Here is a 27,605-nt window from a genome sequence, read left to right on the forward strand (position 1 = left end):
TTAAAATAAAACTTTTTTTAGAACTAACTACAGGAATAAAATTGCATAAACGCAGTGAAATTGTGAACGATTAATTCATTGCATGGTCTCATATGCCATATATGAAAAAATGTTGGGTATTTTAAAAACTGCAGATTTATGCACTTGTTGAATATAAAAAGGCTCAAGGTATTTGTATTTTTTTATTATTGTTAAATTATTCGATGACATGGTAAGTTATATAATGTGTAATGTGTGAAAGAGGTAGGTAATAGAGTTTGAAAATATCAACCGGGAGTGAAATTCCCATCCGGGAATAGTCTCTTGAAACGTTTGCAAGTTTGAGCGAAATTTATCGGCTTATGAAAAGCAAAAGCGTCGCAATGTGGAAAATTGGCACTCGGCGTTGGCGAGGTGGGCGACACGCTTTGACGACAACGACGATTCAACGCACCCGACTCCGGCACCGGTTTCGACTTCGGCACCGGCGCCACTTATGAATAATTCAGCTCCATCGCTGTCGGATTCTCCCCTTTGCTTTTGTTCTGCGTATTGGCGATGTTTACCGATAGCGCGGATCAAGATCCGTGCCACGCATACCGATCGGTTTCGTCCCGAATTCTGGATTATGCCGTTCCTGTGTGACGTGAAAAACGAACGGCTCAATTCGCGCGATCTGAAAGCTAAACGACCCCCTCGTCCGGAAAGTTATCGCCTTCCAGTCCGAATATTTCAATTTCTCGTTCGTTACTGGAACGATTCTAACATTACCATAATTGCACGATGAAAGCACAAGGGATTTCTAATTCCAGACATTTCCTTAAATTTATTTACAACTTCATGTTCGATAGTACACGCAACCCTCTCTACAAACGTACCTTTTTGATGGTTTTATTAGTTATTCAATAGTTTTTAAGAACTTGGTATGCATCATCTTGTCACGGGATATAAAAAAAACCGACCAACAATAGGCATACATAATAATCATCATTAGGGTGCAATCAAGGTATAACATCTGATGACGGGTTTTGTGAGAAGTGCGATCACCCCGTGGCCCCATTGCACCCGTACTCCGGTTTCGTAACAAATGCGTGTTCATACGGCACAATGCGATGCGTATCCGGAGATAGGGCTTGTGATTTACTGCCGGACCCGGTTTCTTTGCGTTGCAGATGCACTCGTTCGGTGGCCGGGGCCCGTTTTCTGATGTCTCGGATAAATTGTGCTCCCGACTATCTTGGAGTTTTATCGTCCCTTACACCGCCGAGCCACACGGAACGGTCTCACCGTTGGCGATAAATCAAGGCCGGTTATTAAGGCGCCCAACTCGCACGGAATCCAATAACTCCGCCCGCACTCGATCAGAAGACGCAAAGCTTATTGACGATAATTTGTTCGAAAGAGACTTTTCTATTATTACCTGTCGAGCGGCGCACGAGACCAGCGCCTAATACCGTTGTAAATCGCGGCCTTTTCAACCGTTAGCCTACGATATTTACTGCCCTCACCGGCTTGATGAAAGCTTTATTAACTAATATGCTACATGGAGTAATTATTTTTAACTACTACGTTTGTTTACGATACGTTATCGGATTTATTAAGTCTCGGTTCGCTGGTGCTATATGTTATAATAACAATTTAACATATTTTACAACTTAAATGTATACACTCTATATATTCATGCGTCAAAGCTCTTTTTATACCAACAGTGTTTTTAATGAAGGTTGTCTATGTAAAAAGGTTTCTATTTATGTATTTAATCTTACTCAACATTTCTTATCATCATATTTTATAAATACAGCTATTCAAATACGACCATTATTTTAATTACACTCTTTACGCTTCAGTTATTTAACATCAACATAAAAAGCATTTTTTGTGGGATGATCCGCTTGATGACTATTTCAGTAGAAACAAAAACCGACGGCAGAACAACCCACTTCATTAAAGACTTCGCACAATCATTACATTCGATAAAAAGCCAGCCGGGGAATCACCCTCAACGAGGGACTGGCGGCCGTCGTCGACGTCGTCGTCTACTGGAGCAAAGTGCTTCCATGTAAAAAGCCATTCGAGATACACGTCACGGAGTGAGGTGGCGCATCGAGGTCCTCTTCACATTTCAATTATCCACCCCATCCCCTTTAACGCCCTGCCATCAGATGAGCTCAACTTTTTCGCTTAAAGCAACCCCCTAATGCGCTGAACCACTACGGCCGTGTTTGCGGTCTCAAAACTTTTTCTACGTTGTCATTTAATTAATTCAGAGTACGTGAGGCGATACCTAAAGCTCACAGAGCCGATACTAGTGAGTCATTCGCTTAGAGGTGAATTAGGGTGATGTCGTATCCCGTTACTGGGATTAGGGTGGATAAATGTGAGATTAACAGTAACGTTGAAAACGAAAAAGTTGTTTGTCTCTTCTAATCGTTCTAGTAAAGGAAAAGAAAGTTTAGAAAATTAACGCAAAATGTGATGTACAAAGGTAGTAGGTAAATAGTAAAACCTTGATATAACGATACTCGTTAGAACGGACTTCGGATAAAATAGGCATTACTTCAAAGTTTGTTGTTTCAATTACTTCTATTGTAGTATTTTCAGTATTGACTGGTATCTCCATAACAACTGGTATTTCCTGCTGTTGTTCAGTTAACACGTAAATCACTTGTATCTTCAAGTTTCCTTTCCTCCGCTCTTGACAGTATTTCGTTAAGATGCTCTTCTGTTTGTAATTTTTTAATTATGTCGCTTAAGAAGTTGTTAAGGATAAACCAATCTTTGGGTTTGTTCCAAATAATGCCCTGAATGGACTACGACCAATAATTCTATGATGGGAGCAGTTTTTTTGAAACTGAACGAAGTAGCAGCCAATTGACCTACTGGTGGAATTATAATGAAGCATCCAGTACTATCCTATACTGCCCTGTGATTCTAGATGTCGTGGTCGCCCATGAATAATTTTCAGATCGGCCCATAATTGACCAATTCTCTAATTACACACAATTATTAATTAGCTGTAACAATTTTTGAATCATATTTAATTCAGATTATTATCACACAAAGTTTAATATTTAAATTACGCTTTATTGTAACAACATTGGAACATATCAAAAATATCAAATATAAAAATTGTTGTAAAATCTAAAATTATAATTCATCTCTTTTCCATGGTCTATAATCAGGTAAATGATCGAATAATGGGATAGGTCTCCCTGTAAAACCGTCACTAAGAATATCCAAAATCATTTTATTAATGTTATCTGGATTATATTTTTCAGTTAAATGTGCTGTTTTTAATGTTTTTACTTCTACGGCAACAAATATTGGGTAATTAGTGGGTGAGATATCCAATAATTTTTCTGCCATCTTCATCACACCCTGCCTAATTAAAACCCATCCCGCGGAAATTGTTTTGAAGTTATTCGCAACGTCTTGTATTAAACTTTTAGTTTTTTCTTTGCATTCTCTATTACACTTTTCATAGACGGGAATAAAAGTTATCAGGCAATATTTTTTGAATTGACACACTTCTGTAAGAAGAGTTTCAGTCCATAATTCTTTTATTCGCGGCTTTTTTACTTTTGAAAGAACGAAATCCACCAATTTGTTACCGTAGGTGGTACCGTTGTACTCAACTTCATATCTATAGAAGAAAACAAATTAAATTGCTTCATTAATTTAATAATAATGCATAATACTAACCTATCATATCTTTTTCCATAAAATAAAACAACAGTAGGGATTCCATCATAATTATACGGTGTGCTACGTTTCGTGATATCAAACGCTCCAACACTAACTAAATCATCCAAACTCTCAGCAGCATACTCAATCATTTTAATGTAATCAACAAGCGTAACGTTATCTTTTGAATCATAAAACGCTATCAACCAAAACGTGGATCCATTTTTGCCATTTTTAATCATCTCGTCATCCGTAAGCTCCTTCACCAATTTATGATCGCTCAATCTTTTTTGTTTACCATACTGAACTTTCCGCATCAAAAAAGCTCCGATAAAATCAATTATTGCTGTAGCATTCATTTTTCCTGTGTATTTAATTTCTTCAGAATCTTTATCGATAACCACCATGGTGGGTATTTTCCTTATATCAAATCTATGAGCTAGAATGGGGTATCTATCTACATTAACAGACCCAAATTTGGCAAGACCCAACATTCGTTTTGCAGCTTGTTTAAAAGCTGGTATCGCATTTTCTGAGTGCGTATTATAAGGTATATAAAAGAATAATGCCCAAACTTCATGACCTCGTCCCACAGCAAAATCGAAATCTTGTTCTTTTAAATCAACAACATTTTGTTCAGCAGTAAATGTCCCGATTCCAGTTTGAATTAGTAAGGTGGCGATTATAAATGAGAAATGTTTCCACATTGCGAAAAATAAGTTAAATCTTGAAACAAATTGACGTGATTACGTATGTTGGTTGTGGAGATGTAAATAAATTTAATGTCGTGGATACCAAGAAATTATTATGTTTTCTTTCAAGGATTACTAGGACTAAACTTTACAAAGAGAGTAAAAATAAATATTTTAGGAAATAAAGTGAAAGTATTTGAAATATTTGATGATGTTAATTATAATGTTACTAGACAAATTTTTAATAAAATATAGGTTTAGTGTTAGTTTTAAAAATGCTTTCTATACTTTGTACTAAGCAGATCGAATGTTAATGTACATATCCCAAATTTGCTTATAAACTCTATGACGTCTTTGTGCAGGATAAGTTGTGTTCACTGTTCAATTTTATATGTCTTATCCAAATGAAGGGTTCGTCCTGTTCAAATGATAGACAAATTCGATTTAAAATTGAACTTGTATTTATGTCGAAGTTGCTTATCTAATTGATGTTGTTAATGATTGTAGGCAGTCCAGACTCCATATCTTAGACTTTCAGAAATGCTTATTTAAGTGCGCTTCGAGCTTAAAGTGAAGACTTATTTTTCAAATAACTTAAGAATGAGAAATAAGCTGTAATAATTCGTCGCGAAATGATTGGTGTATAAATGGGTATGTCAACTGTACAATAAATTGTCGATTGCATCATTGAAATCATTCAAATCACACGAAGAAAGCGACATCTTTGCGGATATATTTAAATTATCTATTCTGAATGTTTTTCGATCGATCAGCACAAGTTGAAAGCTTTTCAAAAAATTTGAGAAAGGTATACCAATAGGCTGAGTATTTGGTTCACTAAAGCCCTACCAGTATGCCTATCAAACGGGAAAAGCTACCTCTATATATCTTCAGTATCCAGGAAAATGAAACTTTGGTTTTCTACGTATAGAAGGTGTTTAATAACACAATATTGCTATCTTACAATAGCTATTCTCGATAGAAATATAGAGAAGACGATCTTTGTGTCTTTCACTGCAAAGAAATCCTCTCATAGAATATCAAAATGCAAAATCTTTGCTACAAAAGCAAAGTTGTCGTAATAGATTTACAAGCTGACCCTTGAATTAATTTCGAGTACAGTTGTATGTGGTCATAGGTATAAACACAAACCAATACTTGTAAAATTTGGGTGCAATAAGATACACGATAACTGATGCAACACCAGATATGCTTTCATTGAATTTGTATATCGAGAGAGTGATTTGAACGACCATTTATGAAGTGGGCAAGGATCTGGTTATGTAAATGGGAAATTCGCCAGAATTGTGGGAGAACACAGATATAGTACGCATCAGAATTCGAACGTTCATTTCCAACTTCGACACCACATATAGAGCCCTAGGCAAAGAAACGTATGATTTGATTTTTCTGGTAAAAGCTTGGATCTGTAGCTTAGTTGTCTATAGATCTTCCTTGCTGCCAGAACTTTTTAACTTGGCTAACTTTAAATTTTTTTAAGTCAGTTTTAACTTAGTGGTGGTGCTTCCGTCGGTCGACATGCAGCCATCAGCCCAGAACTGATGGAGAATGTATTGTGGTTGACTAAACGAGAGCTTACATAATTTCTGTCCAATACTGTAATGTCCAATGTAAATACTAAAAGTCATTCAGTTCATAGTCAAAGAATTTAAGCAAGTGCAGATAAAGTTTTTGTCGGTAGTAGTTTTTATAATATCTATCCCCTAAAATTTGCTGCTGTTGGGTAATTGTAAAACCTGTAGCCCTCTGCGGAAAAATCGACTTCTAACACCTTAAGAGTCCAACCCTAATGGACAATTATGATGCTATTCGTCTTTAAGCAACCTTGTTGTCCAGATATGTATCGTGTTTTTATTTCTATTTCCATAATAAATCTAATTATCTCACATTACATACTATATGATCCTTTATATTTCTTTACACTGCTACATATCGTACTATAAATGGCATCATATCTTATTATCACTCAAGACAAACTTCATTATCTCATTAATATAGTTCCTATTATATCTCATATTAGGCTTAATAACCATTTAGAGTTGTCGTTTTTACATTATATCCAATCATATCACACTGTATTGCCTTAGTGCATTGATATTAACTATTGCTTAGATCACAACCCATATCATTGTCTATATCAATGTTATTATAAGCATTTGGACATTTAGGCATAACAACAATTTTACAACTCATGTCACTTTATTATCTCGTTAGCATAGCTCATCCTATATTTTATGTTCTGATATATTACATAATATCACATCACAAAAAAAATTAACAAGATAATCTGTTAAATTAAGTTCTGCTAGAAAAAGTGAAATTTAAAAAATCGCCTTAAAGCTAAAATGATGGAGATAAATTTGGAGAATCAACACAAGTGACACTCTGATCATTAACAGTTTAGTAGCACGATAACGCAATTTGATAAAAAAAATTATATCTGATTGTTTCTTATGAGTATAAAATATTAAAAAAGTAAAAACAATCACTCTTCTTTATAATTAAAGATATAATTTATCATTTCTAAATCTTTTAAAATTAAAAGATTTGATTTCAGTTGCAATACTTATATTTAATCATTAATCATTTAGAGTGCACGCGTCAATGAATTTTTTTTGTGATTCTTCAAATAAATGTAACAAATGTAAATAAATAATAATAGAAAGAAATATGGTGATAATCTCGTAGAAAAAAAGAAAACAATAATTTAAATAGCAGATGTGCCACCACTGTAATAAAAAGTGAAGATTTATTTATATCTTTTCTTGTAAATCTTCCATCAAAACTATTTTTCATCGAATTTTATTTTTAAATTCTTAGAAACAAAAATTATTATCGTTCAACGTCCGTAAAACAGTTTTTTCTCCTTTATTATTTCGCCATCAAAGCCATTAATGTCTCACCATAACCGATGCATTATTTACGGCGAGAAAGAGAAAAGTGTCGGGCAACTTTTGAATTTAATCGGCTCGCAGGGCGACCGGACATTCGGGTGATAAATAGTAAAATAATTACGGCCTGTTCCCGGTAATGGACGGGTGCGAGCTCGGGCGCCTTCCGCCGTATAATTTCCACTGGAATTCCTCTTGCGGTCGCGTTTATCATATCGTCCGTTTGTCCCCCGTTCTCTCTCACTCTCTCCTAGCTAAACAAAATACCTTGATGCAGAAGCAAAATACCGCTAATGTGTGTGCATTGGCGGCTGCAACATTGCCTAATCGCACCCACGGGCTCACAAAACCCCAACAACACCGACCAACCTCTGCGACAATGCAGTCTGGTTAATTACAAAGTTATAAACTCGTTAACTGACTGTCTACTGGTAAAACGACCGGAAAAAGACCTACTCACACCTGTACCGGTAAAAGTAAACTAATGTACTTGAATTAAATAAATAGTAAAAATTTTAATTATGACGATTATAACGAAAACAATTACAATAATAGTTATTTATATTACAAGTGGGCTAGAAACATAATTACTGGGTACTGAGTGTGGAGAATCACACGAGTACTGTAATTATGCTTTAGCCTACGTGTGATAACAACATTTTATCTATGACTTCTAAAAATGACTTAAAAATCAATTTCTTTAAAAAGAGTTATTTTGACATTTATACAAATATTTTGAAATGATTGTTAACAATTTTGAATTAATGTCAGTTTCAATAACATGTTTACTCATCTGGAATAAGTGTTTCCAAATGTAAAAACATAACAATTAATGTTTATAATAAATAGTATTGTTTTTCTTTAAATAGGTAGCACTTTTTCTTTTATATTGTTGCTCGTTTCAATAAATTAAGTCTATTCTGATTGGGCTAAAAATGCGTTACGTAATGAAACCAGTGCGGTAATGAACTTTATTACGTAACTCAAATCACCTCAAATAAGTGTGGTAATGATGACTTATCCAAGCAGTCGTAGATAAAACAAATTAATTAATAATAAATCGTATTTGGTGAAACCTTTTGTATTTAAAATATATTTAAGTACAGCTAATTTCAATTCTAAGCTTGTCTAGGCTTTCTTCCTCAAAAAAGTCTAGGGGAGCAACGAGAACGTTATCATTGTGGCGAATGAATTCAGAGCGGCAAGGGAAAAAGTTTGAAAAGAAACTTTCGGCCGTTACATTAAAAACTTCCGAATTAAAACTTTGCAGGGCTTCTTCTAACTCTTGGTCGTCGGCATCGTCGTCGTAGTCGACGGCTGCGGCACGAGGCAATTCAAATTGAATTAATCTATATTTTTGCGCCGTTCCGTCCCCCAGGCGACACTAACGTGACTGGAAATTTCATTTACGACCAGATAGAAAGCTTCCGGTCCGTTGGTAAGCTTCATCTTTACTCTGAAGTTCAAACGATAAAATAATACTTTTAAAAATAACTTGAATGTCATGTTTCAATAATTTTATTGGCAGTCATAAATTAACTAACAATAAGAAGAATAATGGTTATTAAATAGATAAACATTAACTGTAGCGTTAAATAAAGTATAACAAAAATTTTGTATCTCTCGTTTATTTTAAATTTCCACGAGATGAGGTATTATTTATTTTGAAATATACGATTTAAACCTTCACAGAATGATATCGTATTGCACACTATCTAGATTATCACATTACATGCATAGTAATTCCTTTCAAGTGTACTCGAATGTATTTCCAATTTGTAATAGATCGCTTAGTAAATACGGAAAATTATGTTATTTCCGGTTGATACAAAATAACACTACATATTGTATTACATTTATTCATTTTACACGAACATGTAAAGTATACACTTTAATAAACAAAATTAATTTATTTGTTAACCAGTTATTACCCTAGGGTGAGTCAATAGACGAGATTAATCCTGTTCATAATGACATAATATTGACGACAAATTCCGAATGAAGGAGGAATGAAAAGAACGCGTAAAGAATTAATGCGTTCATTGAGTGTAAAACAGCTTTTGTCACCGATGATGCACATAACGCCAAATAACTAAAATGCGAAGATAAAAATTGCTACAAGATGTGTCTTTAAACAAATCACAAATGCATTGATAATATTCTCTATGATCCAGTCAGCCATGAACCATAAGACTTGAAACTTTCGAATATACTGCATCCATCACAGCTTTTTGGCGGAAATGATGCGAGGCAATATCAGTGCTGACTTGTTAAAGCACACAGTTCAGAAAAATTATGCTTGATTGTGCATAATACATCAGCGTCTACTAATGTAAGACCATACAGCCCAGCAAAATCTTTTGGTCTTATTAGATTGGAAATATAACTTATTAGATTGGATATAGATTGGAAAGTGACAAAAGAGGATAGATAAAGAGGGCTGATATTTATCCATCAATCTATGTTATTGCCGAAGCAAAGAAACAGTATTATTCTACGAATATTAAGGTAACAGAAAACGAGGCTGTAGAGGTAATCAATTTTCTTGTACATACTATACAGTGCTTGGTGCTGATACGGATTTATATAATATCATAAAATATTTCGAAGGACATTTAAAAAAAAATTAAAATTCAGATACAGCTAGAAAATTCAAAGACATCTATTACAACTTCTTTTAAATCGAAAGATACAGAGTTTGAGTTTTCTATCTTCATAAGTCGTAGTAGATTAATTAATAAAGATTTTAAATCATTTGTTAGTTAATTGCTAAACAATTGTTTCTTCAGAGTCGTTTAAGATTAATATTAGAGCTTTATATCGATTAGGAGGGAAGCTGTGCTTCATGAATATTTAATACTTAGGTCATCAACTGGTGTTTGATGATCAGGCCTTTGTTTGCAGGTCATCGAGTGATATTATTTAGTAGATTGAGATTAATTTCGCACATCAGTAAGTGGCTGCATATATCAGATACTCGAACAAAGGATAAAGAGTTTGTCAAGTATTAAATATTAACCTCGAATTGATAAAATTTTAATAAAGTTTTCCAGCCTTTTCCTGGCTGCTGGCTTTTTTTGACTTGTTTCACATGATTTTATCCTCTTCTGGAAATTCCCTATCGACGAAGTTAAATCAAATTTGTCATGGTGCTTATTTTTTATCAATACTGCGTATTTTCTGACAAATAAAATATATGATTTTAGTCTGACAGTCGATGAAAAGTTGCAGGAAAAACTATTTGATGAAATTTACAAACGAAGTTAGTAGCCAGAAGTGTAAACCCAGAATAGGTAGTAATAAAATGTGCCCTAAGGATAACTTCTCCATGTAATCAAAATATATATTAACGGAAACCTTATTTATTTCACAAATCAAAAATTTGCGGACTGAGAAGATTAGTTACTACTTATAGAAAATTAGATACTGCCGGTAGAAGAGTAAGTACTACGAATGGAAGACTAGATATTGTTTGCAATAACGAAAGCAGAAAATTAGTTACTGCCCTTGTCCTTGTCGCTTTGACGTTAGCCTCTTCTATCTGCCTCTGTCCTCCACCTCACATCCTCTTCAGGTCCTGCCATACATCATCTTTTCAGCGATTTCTAAATCTTCCTCTGGCTCTCGCTGTTCCAACCACATCGCCAAAGATCCTTTTTTGATTCCCCTTCTATCAAGGTATCCATTTCATAGTTACATCGGCTGCGTTATATTCCGTTTTCACACACTACTCCATATATGTTGCGAAGCAACTTTTTCTCGAATACCGTCAATTAATTACATCCTTCCCTAAAGTTTATTCCTGTCAATGCTGTCAAAGGCCCTCTTCACTTTTCCTCTCATATTCTCCCTTATCGTATATTTGCACATTTGTGGCGACTCTCTTTTTTACCCTTGTGTTTCTCTATATCATCCCCATCCCTGCTCCATTCTTCTCTCTTATGTTGGTAGAAAAGTAAGTACAGTTAATGGAAGATTTAATATATTATAAATAATAATTTGAATTAGTTTTCGTTGAGGAAAGAATCCTTGTCGTTATTAATTTTATTGGAAAAATAACTGATTTAATGGAACGTTAGTATGTGCCTGTGTAATACAATACCACTAAACATCGATGTGAAATTTTAGAATTCCTAGATATGCCGCCATAACACAACGCACGTTTTATTTTTGTATTTATTATGACTAACTTTTTACTGGTAAATCTTAAATTTTACTGGTAAATTGCATCACATACAACACTTTTTACTTACAAATTATTACGTAAATGAAATAGTTCTGTGTCTTCGTAAATTTCCTTGCTTAATTGTGTAAGTACAAACATTTCATGCAACATGTTTCAACAATTTTATTTTAACTTTAACAATGAGATTGATCAACAGTGAACATGTTTAATTTGTCACCTTTAAATCCTGTGTTCAATAAGGATTTGTGAGCATTTACTATTATATCAGCGCTTGGTTGACGAGTTCTTGTTGTAATAAACAATACACCTAAAAAAATAATACATTACTTTAACAATATGTATGCTGTTATGCTGTCTTTTAATCGAAAAATTTTATAACGTTGTTAAAATATTATTCCTTTAAAGACAATAATCAAAATAAAAATTAACATTTTCGAACTGACTTTGGGTGATTAATATGGAATCTTATCTTGGTAAAACTAGTTATCGGGATATAACCAAGATAAAAATCCAATTAAAAGTTTGAACAGTTGGTGTAAGTTTTTGTATAACTTACACCAACTGTTCAAACCTCCTTGTGGGTGATCATTTTTACATAAGAACCAAACTGCATAAGATATGTAATCTGTATCGACTACAGATAAAATGGTTGGGGCTAAAAAGATGATTATTAATTATGTAATGTCTTTTTTGCTTAATTTTAAATAAGTTTTGTATTCTTACGAAATTCACGTGATGCTGCTAGGTATTGCGAATTCGAATCCAGTTGATATAATGGAATATGAACTTCATCTAGAACACTATTTACCATAGAAATTATTGCGATTGATACTTCAATATGTTGTGAATTGTGATACTTACCCATCTACAAAGCCGCTTTCGAACATATTTTCAGAGGTAACAGTAACATGTAAACATCTCTTTTTGCTTTTAGGTGCATTTCCCACTTCTATCGCATGCCATACTCCTCGTATCTTAAAATATATTAACAATGTATAATGAACTAAAAATCCAAGTCTTAGATTATTATTACCTTAGATTTGTCATAATTGAGTATAGATGGTATTTGTCGATTGCACTTTGGTATTTCCGCACAAGAACATATAACAATCGTAAACAATAATACCAAAAAATATTTAATCATTTTAATATTAGTCGTTACAAAGACGAATAAAATAATTAAACAATGTTATGATTGAGATTTTTGTTTAAATACTTGTTCTAATTATACCAAATTGGTACACAACCTAAACAAAATAAGATAAATATATTTTGAAATTTAAAAAGATGACTAAATTAAAGAGACAAGCTCGTATACATGGCGAAAAGATAGTTTACGTCCAATATTATAATACCTATTTTATCAAAATTAAAACTAAAATTGGTTATTTTATTGTTTAAAAGTTAATTCTAAATTTGTTGCTATTTATGATTGCTTACAATATCCATAGATAAATAAGTGACTTATTTAATTAATATGATAATAAGTTATTTTTACGAAATAATTTATATAAAATGATATCATATCGTACACTGTCAAGGTTATAACATTATAAAAATAATGTGATTTCTTTTAAAGTGTAGGAACGTGAGTCCATATTTAAATTCATTCAAATAATTCTGTAATAATTTAATTTCTCATCTCAATTTCTTATGATTTAACAAAACCTATTTTACAATGTTAGTACAATTGTTAACAATAATGAAAATATTGATGGTTACAATTCACATTTTACTTTCGTAGTTATTTCATGCATGTATTCAATAATTTAATCCAAAGGAATTGCAATCCCCTTTTCACCAAGATTGTGCAGAACATAATTGCAGAAGTGATATAAATAAAGTAAAAATTGACAAATCTATAAGCATGTTGGAACTATTTTGTAGTTTCTCGGAAAATAAAAACAGTTTTAAGATGTAAGATTTAATCATTGTAATATTAATCATTGAATTTGATTTTAAATTTAACAATTAGATTGGTCAACAGTGTATAAGTTTAGCTTGTCGACTTTAAATCCAGCGTTTGCTAAAGATTCGTGCGCTTTTTCTATGAAACCAGCACCTGGTTGACGAGTTCTTGACGTAATCAAGAAGACCCCTAAAAATTTAAAAATATTTAACTATAACACTAAATTTCATTTCAAAAAATAAATAATATTAAATGATTAGTTGAAACATTCTGAATAAGTTATATGAACCTCCTTGTGGATGATTATTTCTGCAGAAGAACCAAATTGCGTAAGATGTATAATCTGTATCAAGTACGGAGACAATGGTTCGCGCTAAAAAATAATTTAAAAAATTATTAAGTATTTCTTTTTTAATTTCAACAATGTTGAAACATACAAAATTCACGTGATTCTGTAATGTATTTCGATTTTGATTCCAGTTGTTGTATTTTAATGTCAAGTTCGTCCAGTTTGCTATTTTGATTTAATCATCGAATAAATAAATAATATACATATAGACAACAATAGTGTTTTTTGGTACTTACCCATTTATATAACCAGTCTCAAGTACATTTTCAAAGCTGAGAATACCCTGTAAGCATCTCTTTTTATTCTTTCTATATTCTCCTCCCGCTTCTATGACATACCATGTTCCGAGAATCTTAGAAAACATATTATTTTATTTAAAACAAAATCATTCTTTTTAAGGAAATACTAACTTTAGATCGGTCAAAATTTGGTATAGATGATGTTTGACGATTACACTTAGGTATATTCGCATAAGAATATGCGACAACCATTAGAAAAAATAATGGAAAATATTTACTCATTTCAATATTAATCGCTGCTAATTGTAAGAGAAACGAATGTGTAAATGTATAAAGTCAGGTTTGGCTTTAGTTAAATAACGGTTCCAATTATAATAATTGCAACACACAAGGCAACAAAAATATTTTGTTACGATAACTATGTCAACAATTTTAGTTGTTATAAAGAAAACAAAGTACACTAATTAAAAATATAACTGTAAAACGTAGTTTACGGTAATACAAGTTGTTACGTAATGAATTCTATAAATGTGAATACTACCTATTCAAAAAACAGTAAAAAACTTAGGCATTTTAATCGATGAGGGCCTTACTTTTAATGAACACGTCAATAAATGCGTTCAAAGAGCTTACAGTAGCCTTAGAATTATTTATACTAACAGAGCCTTTGTTAATCATAGTGCAAAAGTGCGCCTATGCGAAAGTTTAGTACTATCAATGTTTAATTATGGCGATGCATTGTATGCACCATTTCTGTCCTATGCATTGAAGAGGAAAATTCAAAAGGTACAAAACACCTGTATCAGACTAATTTTTGGGTTGAAACGCAGAGATCACGTCAGCTGTAAGCTGCCGGTTTTAAAGTGGTTGAAAATGCAGGGGAGAAGAATGTTGCATGCTGTAGGTTTTTACCATAAATTACTCACTCTACATAAACCAGCGTATCTTGTAAAAAGGTTGTCTTTTCGGGGTGACGTGCACTCGGTTAATGTGAGGTTTAAGGGAAGGCTATCTCCACCAATATTCCACACTATGAGTTTTAAAAAATGCTTCTCATACCAGATATGCAAAGTAATTAATGAGCTCCCTTCTGGTTGCGCATTGACAGAGTGTGGGTCTGCCGCCACCGCCAGGAGGCGCTATGCTGATTTTCTGTTTGGGCAGCAGTGTTCTACCTAAATTTGTTCTTAATTAACATGGTATCGATAACGACTTGTTGTGGCCTTTGGTAGTATTCACCTAAGTATTATATGTTAAAACTTAGTAGTTAAAACTCTTGTTTTGTTTATAGCTTTATACCGTTGTCGCGATTCTTTTTTTTATATTTAACACGCTATACTGTTTTTTTCTCTTTATACACTTTATGGTGAGGTGGAAGAACAATATATATTGAATCTCACCATAAGATTGATCAGTTGTTTATTGGAAACCATTTTTAGTTGTTTATTCTGAAGTGTAGTACATTGTGATCAATAAATATTATTATTATTATTATTATTAATTCATATTTATTATTAAATATTGTTTTAATTAATTAAATATTAACATTAAAATGAGATTTTTATAGAATAGGAATATAAATCGATATCTACATTAAAATAAAGGAATGTAAAATTTATAAATTTTAAAATTATTAGTATGAAAATAAATTTCCATTTAATATACCTAAATAAACATACATATTTTATTACAATTGTACAATATGCGAGAACATGTGCATACAAAACCAATACATTAATAAATAAAGCTAATTTATTATTAACTAGTAATAACCTTTGTAATAAACCTTTTTTAAGTTTCATATCCTCACGTATAGATATTAAAATTATAATTAATATACCTGCGTTTGCTATATAATATAGTTGAACTAATTTTCTGGTAGCAGAGTTTGAAACAGCGACTCTTCCACACCAGCAAGTTTTAACCATGAAATATTTCTATATCTTTGTCCTTTTAGTTGTTTGTGTATCCGTAATGGGACGACCACAAAATATTTGGGATGATAAATTATTATATCCATCGCCATATGGATACGGTAGTGTTTTTGAAGATCCCCGTTATTATCCGCAATATAATCATCCAACTTCTTATTGGTGAGTTTTCTTAAATTAAAAATAATAATAAAAGTATTAAGTAAAATAAAGTTTTATACTAAAATAAATATTTTTTCAAGGTTCAACAGAAATGACCTTGGATATAGATAAAGAAAAATATTTTTTTCAAACTTAACAACTGAATGAAGAACCGTTTACATAAGTTCAAAATGAATAGTAATTTAAATTTTATTTTCATAACTAAATGAATAAACGTACGTTGAATATTAAAAAAATTCCTTTAATTTATTCCAGTTACTCTAATCTTATAGTTAGTATAGTTGCAAAGTTTACAAGAATAAAACGGGATAAATGGTTTCCAATTGAAACAGATATACAATAATTATCTTTAAATATATTTCCATTCCAACATTTGCCTTAAACGGTTAATTTAATCTACCGTTGGATATGGACATTTTGTTGTTTTATCGCTAAAACGAGTACAGACCTGGATTCTGGTCAATGATACAGTATTTAGGTCTTATCATACCTTCTATATACTTTCATTCCAATCTCTCCTTATATCACTTTGCCTATGAATTAGCTATATATTCCAACTAACCAATAAGGAAACCTTTGGAACAGGTTTGTGTACCTCTCCTCTCCCACAACTTATTCTTACTAGCTTTACCAAAAAGTGTTCTTAGAGTGATGATAAGAAAAAAGTCGCTGAGTTCTATATGTACGTGTTGGATCCGATGACTTGGCAATTGCGTCGTTTGTTTCGTTACTTGATGTCTAACTTTCTCCGTTGACTCATATCCTTAATTTTTTAGTTGGGACTTCCACCTTCTCTGAACAGTCAGAGAAGACTTACTTTTTAGTTCTTAAACGATTAATAAATTTCAATATTGCCACTACTTTGAAGGCACTGTGGAACTTTAACTATAAGATACACCATAAGATGTACCTCATGAAAAAACTTATTTTGATTCTAACCATCCCGGTTTTCGAAAAATTCATAATACACCTACTGCTCTGGTACAGATCATGGATATAGTACGGAGCGGATGAATGATAGGAAAATGATCGTTCTTGTAAAGCTGTCGATATGGTTAATGGATTGGACGTTGATAGCGTCTTCTAGTTGAGATGACGTACTAGCATGATTGCTTTTGGATTGTGATGTGTTTAGTGTCTCGGAGACTTGATGTTTGTGATTCCTTTAGAGCTAGCTGATTATCTGTGGTTGATATGGTTGGATTTTATGTGAAAATTATTGTTCACCATTTTTCTTTTCTGGGAGGGAGCATAATATTCTTGTTGTTGGTGCTTTCAATGTTAATTTCATAAGGGTTCTTCAGAATTTATTTTCTGTATTGTTCAGTTCTATTTTTAAGATTATTTTCGTAAGGTAATGATTATTAATAGATAGCTTCGCAACCTCGTTACGTGTGGTGTTCCCCGAGTGCAGAAAGTATTTCTTGAAAAAAAGCATGTCGTTGCTTAATTTAATCTATAATACGAGTATAATGTATATATATATGTATATATGTGTTACTGATTTACGTCCCCACTTAGCTGATCCTGGGGTATTAATATATTTTCTTTTGTAAGTCTGTTAATAATGTTGGTAGAATACCTGACAGTGAGCTGTTAAGTTGATTTGGGATAATTATTGTCTATATGTCATTTCATATTAATTTAGTTGTAGTATGAGGATTATTAAAACGTTAAAGTAGTACTTCCTTCGTTAATTAATTTAACGTTTTATTAATTTAACAAAATTAATAAACAACTTTGGGTTGATAAAATTTTATTACAACATTCAACAATTTTATTGTAAATTTCAACAATTAGACTGATCAACAGTGAACAAGTTTAATTTATCGGATTTAAATCCAGCGTTTATTAGAGATTTGTGTGTTTTTTCTATCACATCAGCACCTGGTTGGCGAGTTCTTGTTGTAATGAATAACACCCCTAAAAATATTTTATAATAACACTTCATGAGAAAATAAAGTAAGAAGTAAATAAGGAGTATTGAGATAAAACATAAATATCTTTTTGCTGTCCAAATTTTATACTGTCTATACTCCAATTTTAGATCTTTCAACGAATATATGTATAATCACAATCTCGAAACAAAACTCACATGTTACGAAAATCGACATAAAATATACAAACCTCCTTGTGGATGATTATTTCTACATAAGAACCAAACTCCATATGATGAATAATCCGTATCGACAACAGAAACAATTGCTGGCGCTAAAACAAATAATTTAATAAATTAATAAATATTTTTAATTTCTATAAAAAAATACTTACGAAATTCGCGTGATTCTGCAATGTATTGCGATTTTGATTCCAATTGACGTAATGTGATGTCAAGCTCGTCTAGTTTACTGTTTTGATGTTATATAAATATTATATCGTTCAAGAACGACAATAGTGGCACATCTCAAATATAGTAAATATTAAGCTAACTATATTATCAAATGTTACCACTAATAGTTTTTGTATGTATGATACAAAGTTAGTTAAGGTAAAATTCGTTAAAAGTTACTAGTGGTATCTAGTGAATATAGACCGCAATATGCCTGAAATGTGTTATACGAAAACTAATAACAGTCAACCCCAGGGACTCATTAATCAACAATCGTCCCAGATAACAGCATACACGGACGACATAAACATTCTGACAGCCAAGAAAGTGTACACAGACTTCAAGCACAAAGCAAGGAAGATTAGGCTAGAAATTTTTTGTCTAGGAGATCAATAAACTGTGAAGACAATAATTTCATATACTTTAGTTTTCACCTTTACAGTACCTTTAGACTGTTGATACAACTTTGGCTTGCTTGAAATTATTTTTATTTCAAAGAAGGCAAAATTCGTCATAGCACCTGATCACATTATAAAAGTTTATATATAAGGAAAAAACAAGGATCTATAAATATTCCTTTGTCAGTATTAGGAGGTAGTACAAAAACAAGAGATAAAGACAAAATCATATCATTATTTCTGGTAAAGCACTGGTAATAGATATTTCAAGCTACTAACAAACGAGATAATTCCTCCCATGAGCCAAATTTTTAACCCTGAATCCATGCAAAATATTCGGTTCCAGCAGGACAACTGCCTGGCCTATATATATAGTATACTACGACGGATGGTGACGGGTGGAGATGAAATCAAGTTACGTTGAGTTTGTAAATTTGTTAGAATAAAGTGCCACAAGTGTGTGTAAAATTTTGCATACTTTCAATTTATTTAAAATATCTAAAAATTAAAAAAGTATGAGTGAATTTAGATTGAGATTTATTACGATCATTGAATTCTGTTATATCACTAATTTTGAGTTGTGCCGCTATTGTCATTGAGCATTAAGTATAACACATTGTAATTTACTTATACTTACCCATTTACAAAACCACTTTCAAATATTTTTTCAAACGTGACATTAGCATTTAAGCATCTCTTTTTGCTTTTAAGTTCATTTCCTACTTCTATGACATACCATGTTCCTCGTATCTTCAAAAAGGATTTTTATATAAAATAATTTATTTTCAAATTATTCGATTTTTAGATTAACCAAATTTTATTGAGGAAATACTAACCTTAGATCTATCATAACCGGTTATAGGTGCTATTTGACGATTACATTTCGGAATGTCAGCATAAGAATATGCGACAATCGTTAACAATAATAACAGAAAATATTTACTCATTTTATAATTACTCGTAGCGGTGTCAAACGAACTAATTATGTAAAGTTATGTTTGGGCAACTTTGTTTAAATACTTGTTCTAATTATAATAATTGCGTTGTAAAGATAAAAATATTTTGAAATGATAACAATTTAAAAAGATCGTGTTTTTATATTGAAGAAATACATGAAAAACAATTCAGGTATACATGTAAATTTGAAACTATTGATAAGACAGGATTGTACGTAATTAGTTACATTTCTTAATGTACTTATATTCTATTAAACATGAAATATTAAATAAGCAATTAAATATTGGTTTTAATTAAGTTGGATTATAACAAGTTATTTTTACAGAGGAATTTATTCTTTTTGATATTATATCGGAGAACCGTATCGCATTGCACAAAATTATAACATTACAGGAATAAAACAATTTTGTAACATTTTTATTTTTCAACATAAGCGGGCGCGTGTCATAAGTTTTATAATAACAGGTCCGTATTAACCTTTTTTAACTTTCGAGTTGTCGCGTTTCTGTTTCTTTCCGGGTCTGTTCCCAACATACTACTTATTTACAGGAATAAAAGGATCGTGAAATTGAAAACGCGTCTTCTCGAAAAATATTGAATTTGTTTATTCTACAAACTCACTAAAAAACCGAAAAGATTGAAATATTGAAAAGATGAAGGAAAGAAATTGCGATTCTGACGAAATTGTCATTACGGACCTGTTTTTATCAAAAACATGCAAACGAGCCGAAAATCTTCATATATGTTTCGAAACGTGTTTATAATACATTTATATCCCTAAATACAATCCATAATATAAATACGGCCTTATCAAACAGCAATTAGTGTACAAATTTCTTGCATTTTTACCTTTTTTGTAATTAACATAACAATTTTTTTGTTTCATGTTCAAAATACGTGGTTACACGAATAATTTATCGTTAAATCCTTTCAAATTAACAATATAAGGTGATGTGTAAGAAGTAAGAGAAGGAAAGAAGAAAATTAAAGAAATCACCTTTATAATTGTAAAAGTTATTGGACTGAAAAGTAAATTAGTAACTTTTGATATTTTATTACAATTGCGCAATATGCAAGAACATTTGCATATTCAAGTGGAAGAACAGATCATCCATCTCAGGATGGATGACCTGAACTTCGCCTTTTGCCCATTTTTTTTTTTTCTATTATAGTTAGTTTCTATTTGTTTATAATGACAATAAAGTCATTATTATTATTATTATTATTTGCATAGAAAAAAATACTTTAATAATTAAAATTTATGTTTAAATACGCCGTGGACCTAAAGTCACTTGTCAAAACAAATTTTTAGGAGTTGTGAAAAATTTGGCGCCGTTTGCTCGATTTTTCTACATAATTGTTTTCAATAGAAGTATTTTTTGTCATGGAACGAGCTGGTTACAAATTCTGACATTTTGTATTTCTAATAACTCTTCCCTTCTTGGGACTTCATAGGGGTTGTGGTTAACATACTTAGATAACAATAATTTAATCAAAAATGTAACGACGAATGTGGAAAACAACTCAAAGCGAACCAATTCCAACATTCCATCAAGGGAATACTTTTAGCATAGATGCTGATAAGGCCACTTTTCTTCCACTTCCAATTCACTCCACTTTTCATTTCCAATTTTCAAAAGTGATTTGCACGTCCACAAATAAAATTCAACAGTATCTAGAAGCTAATCTTCCTGTTAATAAAGCCACTATTAATCTTACCAACCCTGAAGAACTTGGAATGCTTACTAATACACTACCTCCTACTAAGCTCCTGGTCACGGCATTATTCTGAATTCTGTCATCTACCCAATAGGTCTGATTGGGTAGATCACAGAATAAGAATAGATATAAGAATAAATATTAAAACCCATTTTTAACATCTGCATGAATCTGGCATACTTTCTTAATACCTGGAGGGAAGCTGAAATATTAATGTTCAGGAAACCTGACAAAAATAAACAAGAAATTGAAAACTACAGACCGATTAGTCTGTTTTCTACCATGGGTAAACTTTTTGAGAAACTGATTTTTGAACAATTATGATCCAAAATCACAGCCATACCTAGCATTCAATATGGATTTATAAAATTGGTCATTCAATAGTACATAAACTCATAAGAGTGATAGATGTAATAAAGCGAGAATATGAATGTATACAGTACATAACAGTTGCCTTTCTAGACATAACAAAGGCCTTTGATTCAGTATGGCTATATGGTTTGAAATATAAAATCCTTAAAACTAATATACCGGAATTCAGAAAACAGAAAATTTTACGTTAGAATTAATGCCTATAAATGCCAGTATTCTTTCACCGTTACTATGTCATAAACGGTTATGCACTTGTTGCTTTGACTTAAATCGAAGTAAATGTGAGTTCAAAATATTTACTGTTAGGCGAGTTAACAGTTTCCTACAATAACATCAATCAGAGATCATTCTTTGAACTGAAATTCAAAAGATACCACAGTCAAATGTCTGGGTGTGTATTGGACCAAAAACTTGTGGAAGTATCATATTAATAAAATATTAAACGAGGTATATGCAAGGCTGAAAGACCTTTATCATCAACTGAAAATCGAAACTGAAGATCGAATGTGCAATGTTAATTTATAAATCGTTAATAAGACCTGTAATAACATATGCATGCCTAGTTTGGAGCTCAACAGCTAAAATTAATATAAATAAATACAAAAACTACAAAATAAAATATAAGGAACACCCGTAGAGGTGATTTGTGAGGAATTCGCAGATACATGAAAAACTAGGAGTTGAAACAATCATCGACTACATTAGTAAAACAACCAGAAAATACTTAAATTACCTCCAAAAGTATCCAAGTGCTCAAGTACATCAACTAGGAGATCTTATAATTCATACCCGCCTAAAACGAAGACTTCCATAGTACACTGTATTAATTAATTATCGTACCCGACGTCATCATTGCAAGTATGCAACCAATATCACAGTATTGGTATTTCAATACACGATTTGCGATATTGGTTGCATACTTGTAATGATGACGGTCGGGTACGATAATTAATTAACACGCTGTAGATAGTGATTAGATTCAGGATGACTTTGTTAATTCTCGCGTTATTATTGTGTAATTAATTTCAATATGTTAAAAAAACCATGAAATGTCATTTATTATTGAACTGGTTGACGCTGTTAACAAAAAAAAACATGTATAATATTACATGAATCAAATTTATATTTGCGCTACATGATCTGAATTTAATTGAAACCATTTAAAAAAGTAGAAACTAAAAATATAAAACAAACTAAAATTCCACATCCCTGAGGCGATATTAGTGTAAGTTCCACTTCTCCAGGTCTACTTCAAATAGACTCCCAGAGCCGTTTTCGTTGGACGAAAAAAAAAGTAGTTGAGGGAACGCAGCCGCGGGCAAACGCGAGATTAGAGTTGAATTTAATTAACCGTGTTTGTTTAGGCTTTGCTGCGTTCGCCCGTAGGACTCTCGGTTCTCGCCCGGTCGACGTGGAGGATAGTTGCTGTTTGCCCCACCATTAACCATCTGACCCGGATGCACGCGCGCGAAACCTCCAAACTCTATTGAATCGTCTCAGTGTTGTGGAAACGGATTTAATTGGCCCTCACTATTTCCTATTAAACCTGGGGCATTTATTACCGTAAAATAGACGAGACCGTCGAATACATGATGCGTACTCCGGCTTTCTGATATCCACAAATTCTCTCGTCGATTGATGATGGTCATACACGTACGTTTACGGTTGAATGCAAATAGATTTGAAGGGGGTATATTGAATCGATACCCACATCCCTTAACTGAATTGATTCGCAATGAATATAATTACAATGTTATAAGCGGATTGGGGATCGGAATTCTAATATGATGTTGCTTGGTATGTACTAGATAATTAATGTTAAGGAATTTTGATGTTTCAGTAATTCGAATACCAATAATATAGAAAATTTAACTTGTTTAATTATATAGGGATAAATATTAAATATAGCCGTGATGAACTATGCAAAATGAAGATTCCAATTTAGCATTTAGCAAGGTTGTATGGGTAGAGTTGCCAGATGTCTGAATTTTTAGGATTGCGTTCGGCTAAAAATAAACATGTCCGGCCAGACAGAATTTTGTGAGGCTTTTACATTAATTAAGTCGTTAATATAATTAGATAATTTTAAAATAACTTTGTATCATTGTATCAGCAAAAACTTTTATAAAATGGAAAGCACGTCACAGTTTTCTATAAAGTTACTGATGGAAAGTTCCTATTGACACTAATGTTGTTGTCATCACTCGGTTCTTCTTCTTGAACTTTGTTTAAACTAAAATTAATTATTGTACCGATTTTTGTAAAATTCAAAATATTTTGTATACAGTACTTTTTAGTACCATCATACGTGATAATCTGCAAAACAATTTTTATTTTCATTGTAACATAAAAATACTTTACATAGAACATGAATTTGGTCGTGACTGCAATTTTTTCCTACTGCAAGCTGCACCTCGTTCTTTCTACAAACTTTACAAAATGATTGTTTCGGGACCTTCGAAAATCTAACATCGTCACCTTTTCAAACAATTGACCATAAATTGTAAGTATTTGCAAAACTAATATAAAGAAAACACTATGTCACCACTTTTTAGATCTGCGATTTGGTCTATAAGTAGACCGTGACTGGTCTGGATGATCTCCTCTGCCCATTTTGTTGTTATAGTCAAAGTGTTGGCAAAATATAGGCAGGGAATAGCAATTTATATTCCGTATTTCTACCATTTATTGGCAAATGTCGTTTGATTACCATAAAGATAATAAAGATGTAAAAAATATTAAAATAAATCATTTTTTCTTTACACTATTCCTTTTCTGTTAATTTCACTTCTCTCTGCTTATGGTACTCAGGCATTTCAGCATCATGCCCTGGGTAAACGTCAAAACGTGTAATATATTCCTTTGATCTGCTTTTATGTTTGATGGATTTCAGTGATTGTATTGTTTGATTGAGCTTTAAAAGCTATCATCGATTCACCTACACTCAATCTGGTTCCTCTATAAAAGTTTTCAAATGTAATGTTTAATTGAAAAATCATTGGATTTAGTGTGAATAGTTTATAATTATTATTACTTGAAATGGTTTCATTGTCATTGAAATGTATATTTGAGAAAATTAAACCAAATGGGTCGCCTGCCTTACACTTTGGGGTCCATGTTCTTAGTTGGCCAAACCAAGACAGCTGTTTATCCTCAATCATCAACCAAAGCTTACTCAGGGCATAGTAAGCTTTGGTAGTCTGGTGCACATCGTTCCTGACGTCTTCAGTAAGCTTGCTCGTCTGGTGAGGGATTCTCATATGACGTCTTCGTCGAAATGACAATGCCGCAAAGAAAGAAATATTCCCAATTCGATGCTATTTTTGAGGACCGACTTCAAACTCTTCTAGAAACAACGAAGAAAGATATGAACCCAGAATCACTATATTTGAGAATATTCTAATTCAAGAGAAATTCAAACAGGAGATGGATCTCTTAGTGGATATTTTCAAAAGCTGAGAAGTTGACCATTACATTCGAAGTGGATGTTATCCGCCTATTCCTCTCTCTTTATCATCAGTGTGATGGACATCTGGACAACAGGAATGATTTCGTGGATTTCAAAGACCTTAAAATCCGAGAAGGCCAGGATTATTTATAATTTACAACCTACCTTCTCAGACTATTGAAAGACAAACAATAGTCGAAAGTAAAGTTTTTTAAAAACTTTACAGAAAAAAGCTCTCTTTTCAGAGGGTTCTTAGAAAACTTTCGCCGAGCAGTTCCGGGACTTGTTTCCTAAAACATCGCAAACAACACGATTGCATGTTTTACTGGGGCATAAAAGAACGAGGATTGGCTCGGAGAAACCAGTTGACAGTTGATCCTTCGACATCGCAGTTGGTTTTCGACACCGTGGCAGAGTTCGTTTCTGCGTCGTAACACGAAGACAGTTGGTTCCAGCAGTTTTGATCGACAACCTTTCTTCGAAACGCATTTACATCTTTATTGTTATGCTTTGTTGTAAATAAAAATTGCGTTGTTGTTGAAGATATTTGGTTTTTCTAACTTCCTCTCGCTACTATCAAAGCATTAGCCCCGCAACCAGCATAACTAGAGAGTGACACGTCGTTTGTTTTACTACACCCTCTGTTTAACAGTTTCTGGCTACTCAAGTACAGCCTGTTGCAGTTTCCTCTCCGAATCTGCGATGAAAACTACATCATCTGCATATATCAGAGCCTGGTACATGATCGGTCTGAGATTCATCGAAGTTTCTGTTCTTCTCTTGCATGTCCATAAAAGCTACAAATAGCAATAAGGATAAACTGTCATCATGTCTAACACCTTTTTCCATGACGAATATAGTAGCTTATGCAGAAGCTCAAGGGTCTTGCTGGGGAGAGGGAAAATTTCAGAAGACGAATCGGAGCCCATTCCCCAACGCCACGATAGGGGCACGCTGGGGAAGAAGAATCAAATCGATTTCTTGATATTATCTGTGAAGTTAAGGAAACTTCGAACTATTATCTATTAACCAGTAATGTCTCCATGATGATTATTTATGATATCATGTCCTGCTCTCTTCTTGTTTTGAAGGTAGCATCCACTCATGTTGCACTAATATTAGTAATAATACTGGGTGCCTAATAAGTTCTGTCGTAACTTTTAACAAACATCAAGTGGTAATAGTTTTATCTACTTCAATCCAAATGAATTGAGAAGGAATGGATTCTCATATGACGTCTTCGTCGAAATGACAATGCCGCAAAGAACGAAATATCCTCAATGCGACGCTATTTTTGAGGACCGACTTCAAACACTTTTAGAAACAACGAAGAAAGATATGAACCCAGAATCACTATATTTTGGAATATTCTAATTCAAGAGAAATTCAAACAGGGGATGGATCTCTTAGTGGCTATTTCCAAACGCTGATTTTGGAAATGCTAATGGCGGGAATTCGGCTAGAAGATTTTTCCGTAATTTACAGATTGAAGATTACATTAGAAGCAATATTAAGTAGACATGAGATTAATGTATACAGCTCATTGGATGTAACTTTACACAGTTGACATCCGATGACACCAAATACGCACTAAATTTTAGTCGTGAAAATATCGTCCTGAAAGGCATGTCATAGAGATGTTATACATAAATGGTTGTTGAGCTCTGACCGTCCTGTCACAAGTTGCCAAGAAAATCAACCAAACCAAATTCAAAGTTGGAGGAATTAATTTGCAAGCATTGTATGAAGATGATATTAATGGTATGTATGTAGTTCCAACAAGGTGGTAATTTTGTTAGATTTCTTTTTATTCCAAAAAAAAACAACAGCGTTAGAGGAGCTCCGAGACAATATCGAACGCGAAATTGTTATGCCCTTATTGAAAAACCCGATATAAAGCTAATATGACATTTTCTCTAAAGATATTGATGTATTTGTTAATTCCCTGAGCGGAGATCGATCTGCTTTCAAATGTAATATGTATAAAGTGTAATATGTTCTTTTACATAAATTCTACCTCCAAAACGTATTTTTCAAAACAATACTTAATTTCGTAAATCCAATTTGTCAAGCGATACAACTAAATTAATGGTTTATGAGCGTAAATTAATGTAACGCAAATTGTAAATTATGTATACTGTTCATAAAACTAATTTTAAAACTAGTTTAACTAGTTTAACTAATAAATGTTAGTTTTAACCAATTTTGAGTTTTAACAATAACATCTACACATATTTCCATAATTGGAAATGTTTTTTATAATAGAACCCTTAGTGCTCAACTTTCGTGAAACCTTTCACATGACCGGCATTTCATATCGTATTGATTTCATAAACCGT

At 32.5% G+C, this 27,605-nt stretch overlaps 4 protein-coding genes across 4 annotated transcripts; all 4 read right to left on the reverse strand.

The window, feature by feature from the left end:
* Nucleotides 1–3,042: 3,042 nt before the first annotated feature.
* On the reverse strand, nucleotides 3,043–4,436 carry LOC111413823 (protein disulfide-isomerase A6 homolog). The gene is made up of 2 exons (XM_023044934.2): nucleotides 3,682–4,436; nucleotides 3,043–3,622 (listed from the first exon to the last, which is right to left on the reverse strand). Exons 1-2 carry the CDS (start codon nucleotides 4,368–4,370, stop codon nucleotides 3,127–3,129), a joined length of 1,185 nt encoding a protein of 394 aa, XP_022900702.1. The 5' UTR covers nucleotides 4,371–4,436; the 3' UTR covers nucleotides 3,043–3,126.
* A 7,121-nt stretch (nucleotides 4,437–11,557) lies between these two features.
* LOC139430315 (uncharacterized) lies at nucleotides 11,558–12,633 on the reverse strand. The gene is made up of 5 exons (XM_071197113.1): nucleotides 12,487–12,633; nucleotides 12,315–12,427; nucleotides 12,177–12,253; nucleotides 12,025–12,108; nucleotides 11,558–11,760 (listed from the first exon to the last, which is right to left on the reverse strand). The coding sequence occupies exons 1-5, from the start codon at nucleotides 12,595–12,597 to the stop codon at nucleotides 11,627–11,629; spliced, it is 519 nt and encodes a 172-aa protein (XP_071053214.1). The 5' UTR covers nucleotides 12,598–12,633; the 3' UTR covers nucleotides 11,558–11,626.
* Nucleotides 12,634–13,361: 728 nt separating this feature from the next.
* Nucleotides 13,362–14,281, reverse strand: LOC111413824 (uncharacterized). The gene is made up of 5 exons (XM_023044935.2): nucleotides 14,122–14,281; nucleotides 13,948–14,063; nucleotides 13,800–13,876; nucleotides 13,652–13,735; nucleotides 13,362–13,551 (listed from the first exon to the last, which is right to left on the reverse strand). Exons 1-5 carry the CDS (start codon nucleotides 14,230–14,232, stop codon nucleotides 13,418–13,420), a joined length of 522 nt encoding a protein of 173 aa, XP_022900703.2. The 5' UTR covers nucleotides 14,233–14,281; the 3' UTR covers nucleotides 13,362–13,417.
* A 3,501-nt stretch (nucleotides 14,282–17,782) lies between these two features.
* Nucleotides 17,783–19,774, reverse strand: LOC111413817 (uncharacterized). Its single transcript, XM_023044925.2, has 5 exons — nucleotides 19,607–19,774; nucleotides 19,408–19,520; nucleotides 18,315–18,391; nucleotides 18,171–18,254; nucleotides 17,783–17,966 (listed from the first exon to the last, which is right to left on the reverse strand). The coding sequence occupies exons 1-5, from the start codon at nucleotides 19,715–19,717 to the stop codon at nucleotides 17,833–17,835; spliced, it is 519 nt and encodes a 172-aa protein (XP_022900693.1). The 5' UTR covers nucleotides 19,718–19,774; the 3' UTR covers nucleotides 17,783–17,832.
* Nucleotides 19,775–27,605: the final 7,831 nt, after the last annotated feature.

Source organism: Onthophagus taurus, chromosome 1 (assembly GCF_036711975.1).
Source record: "Onthophagus taurus isolate NC chromosome 1, IU_Otau_3.0, whole genome shotgun sequence".
NCBI classification, from domain to species: Eukaryota; Metazoa; Arthropoda; class Insecta; order Coleoptera; family Scarabaeidae; genus Onthophagus; species Onthophagus taurus.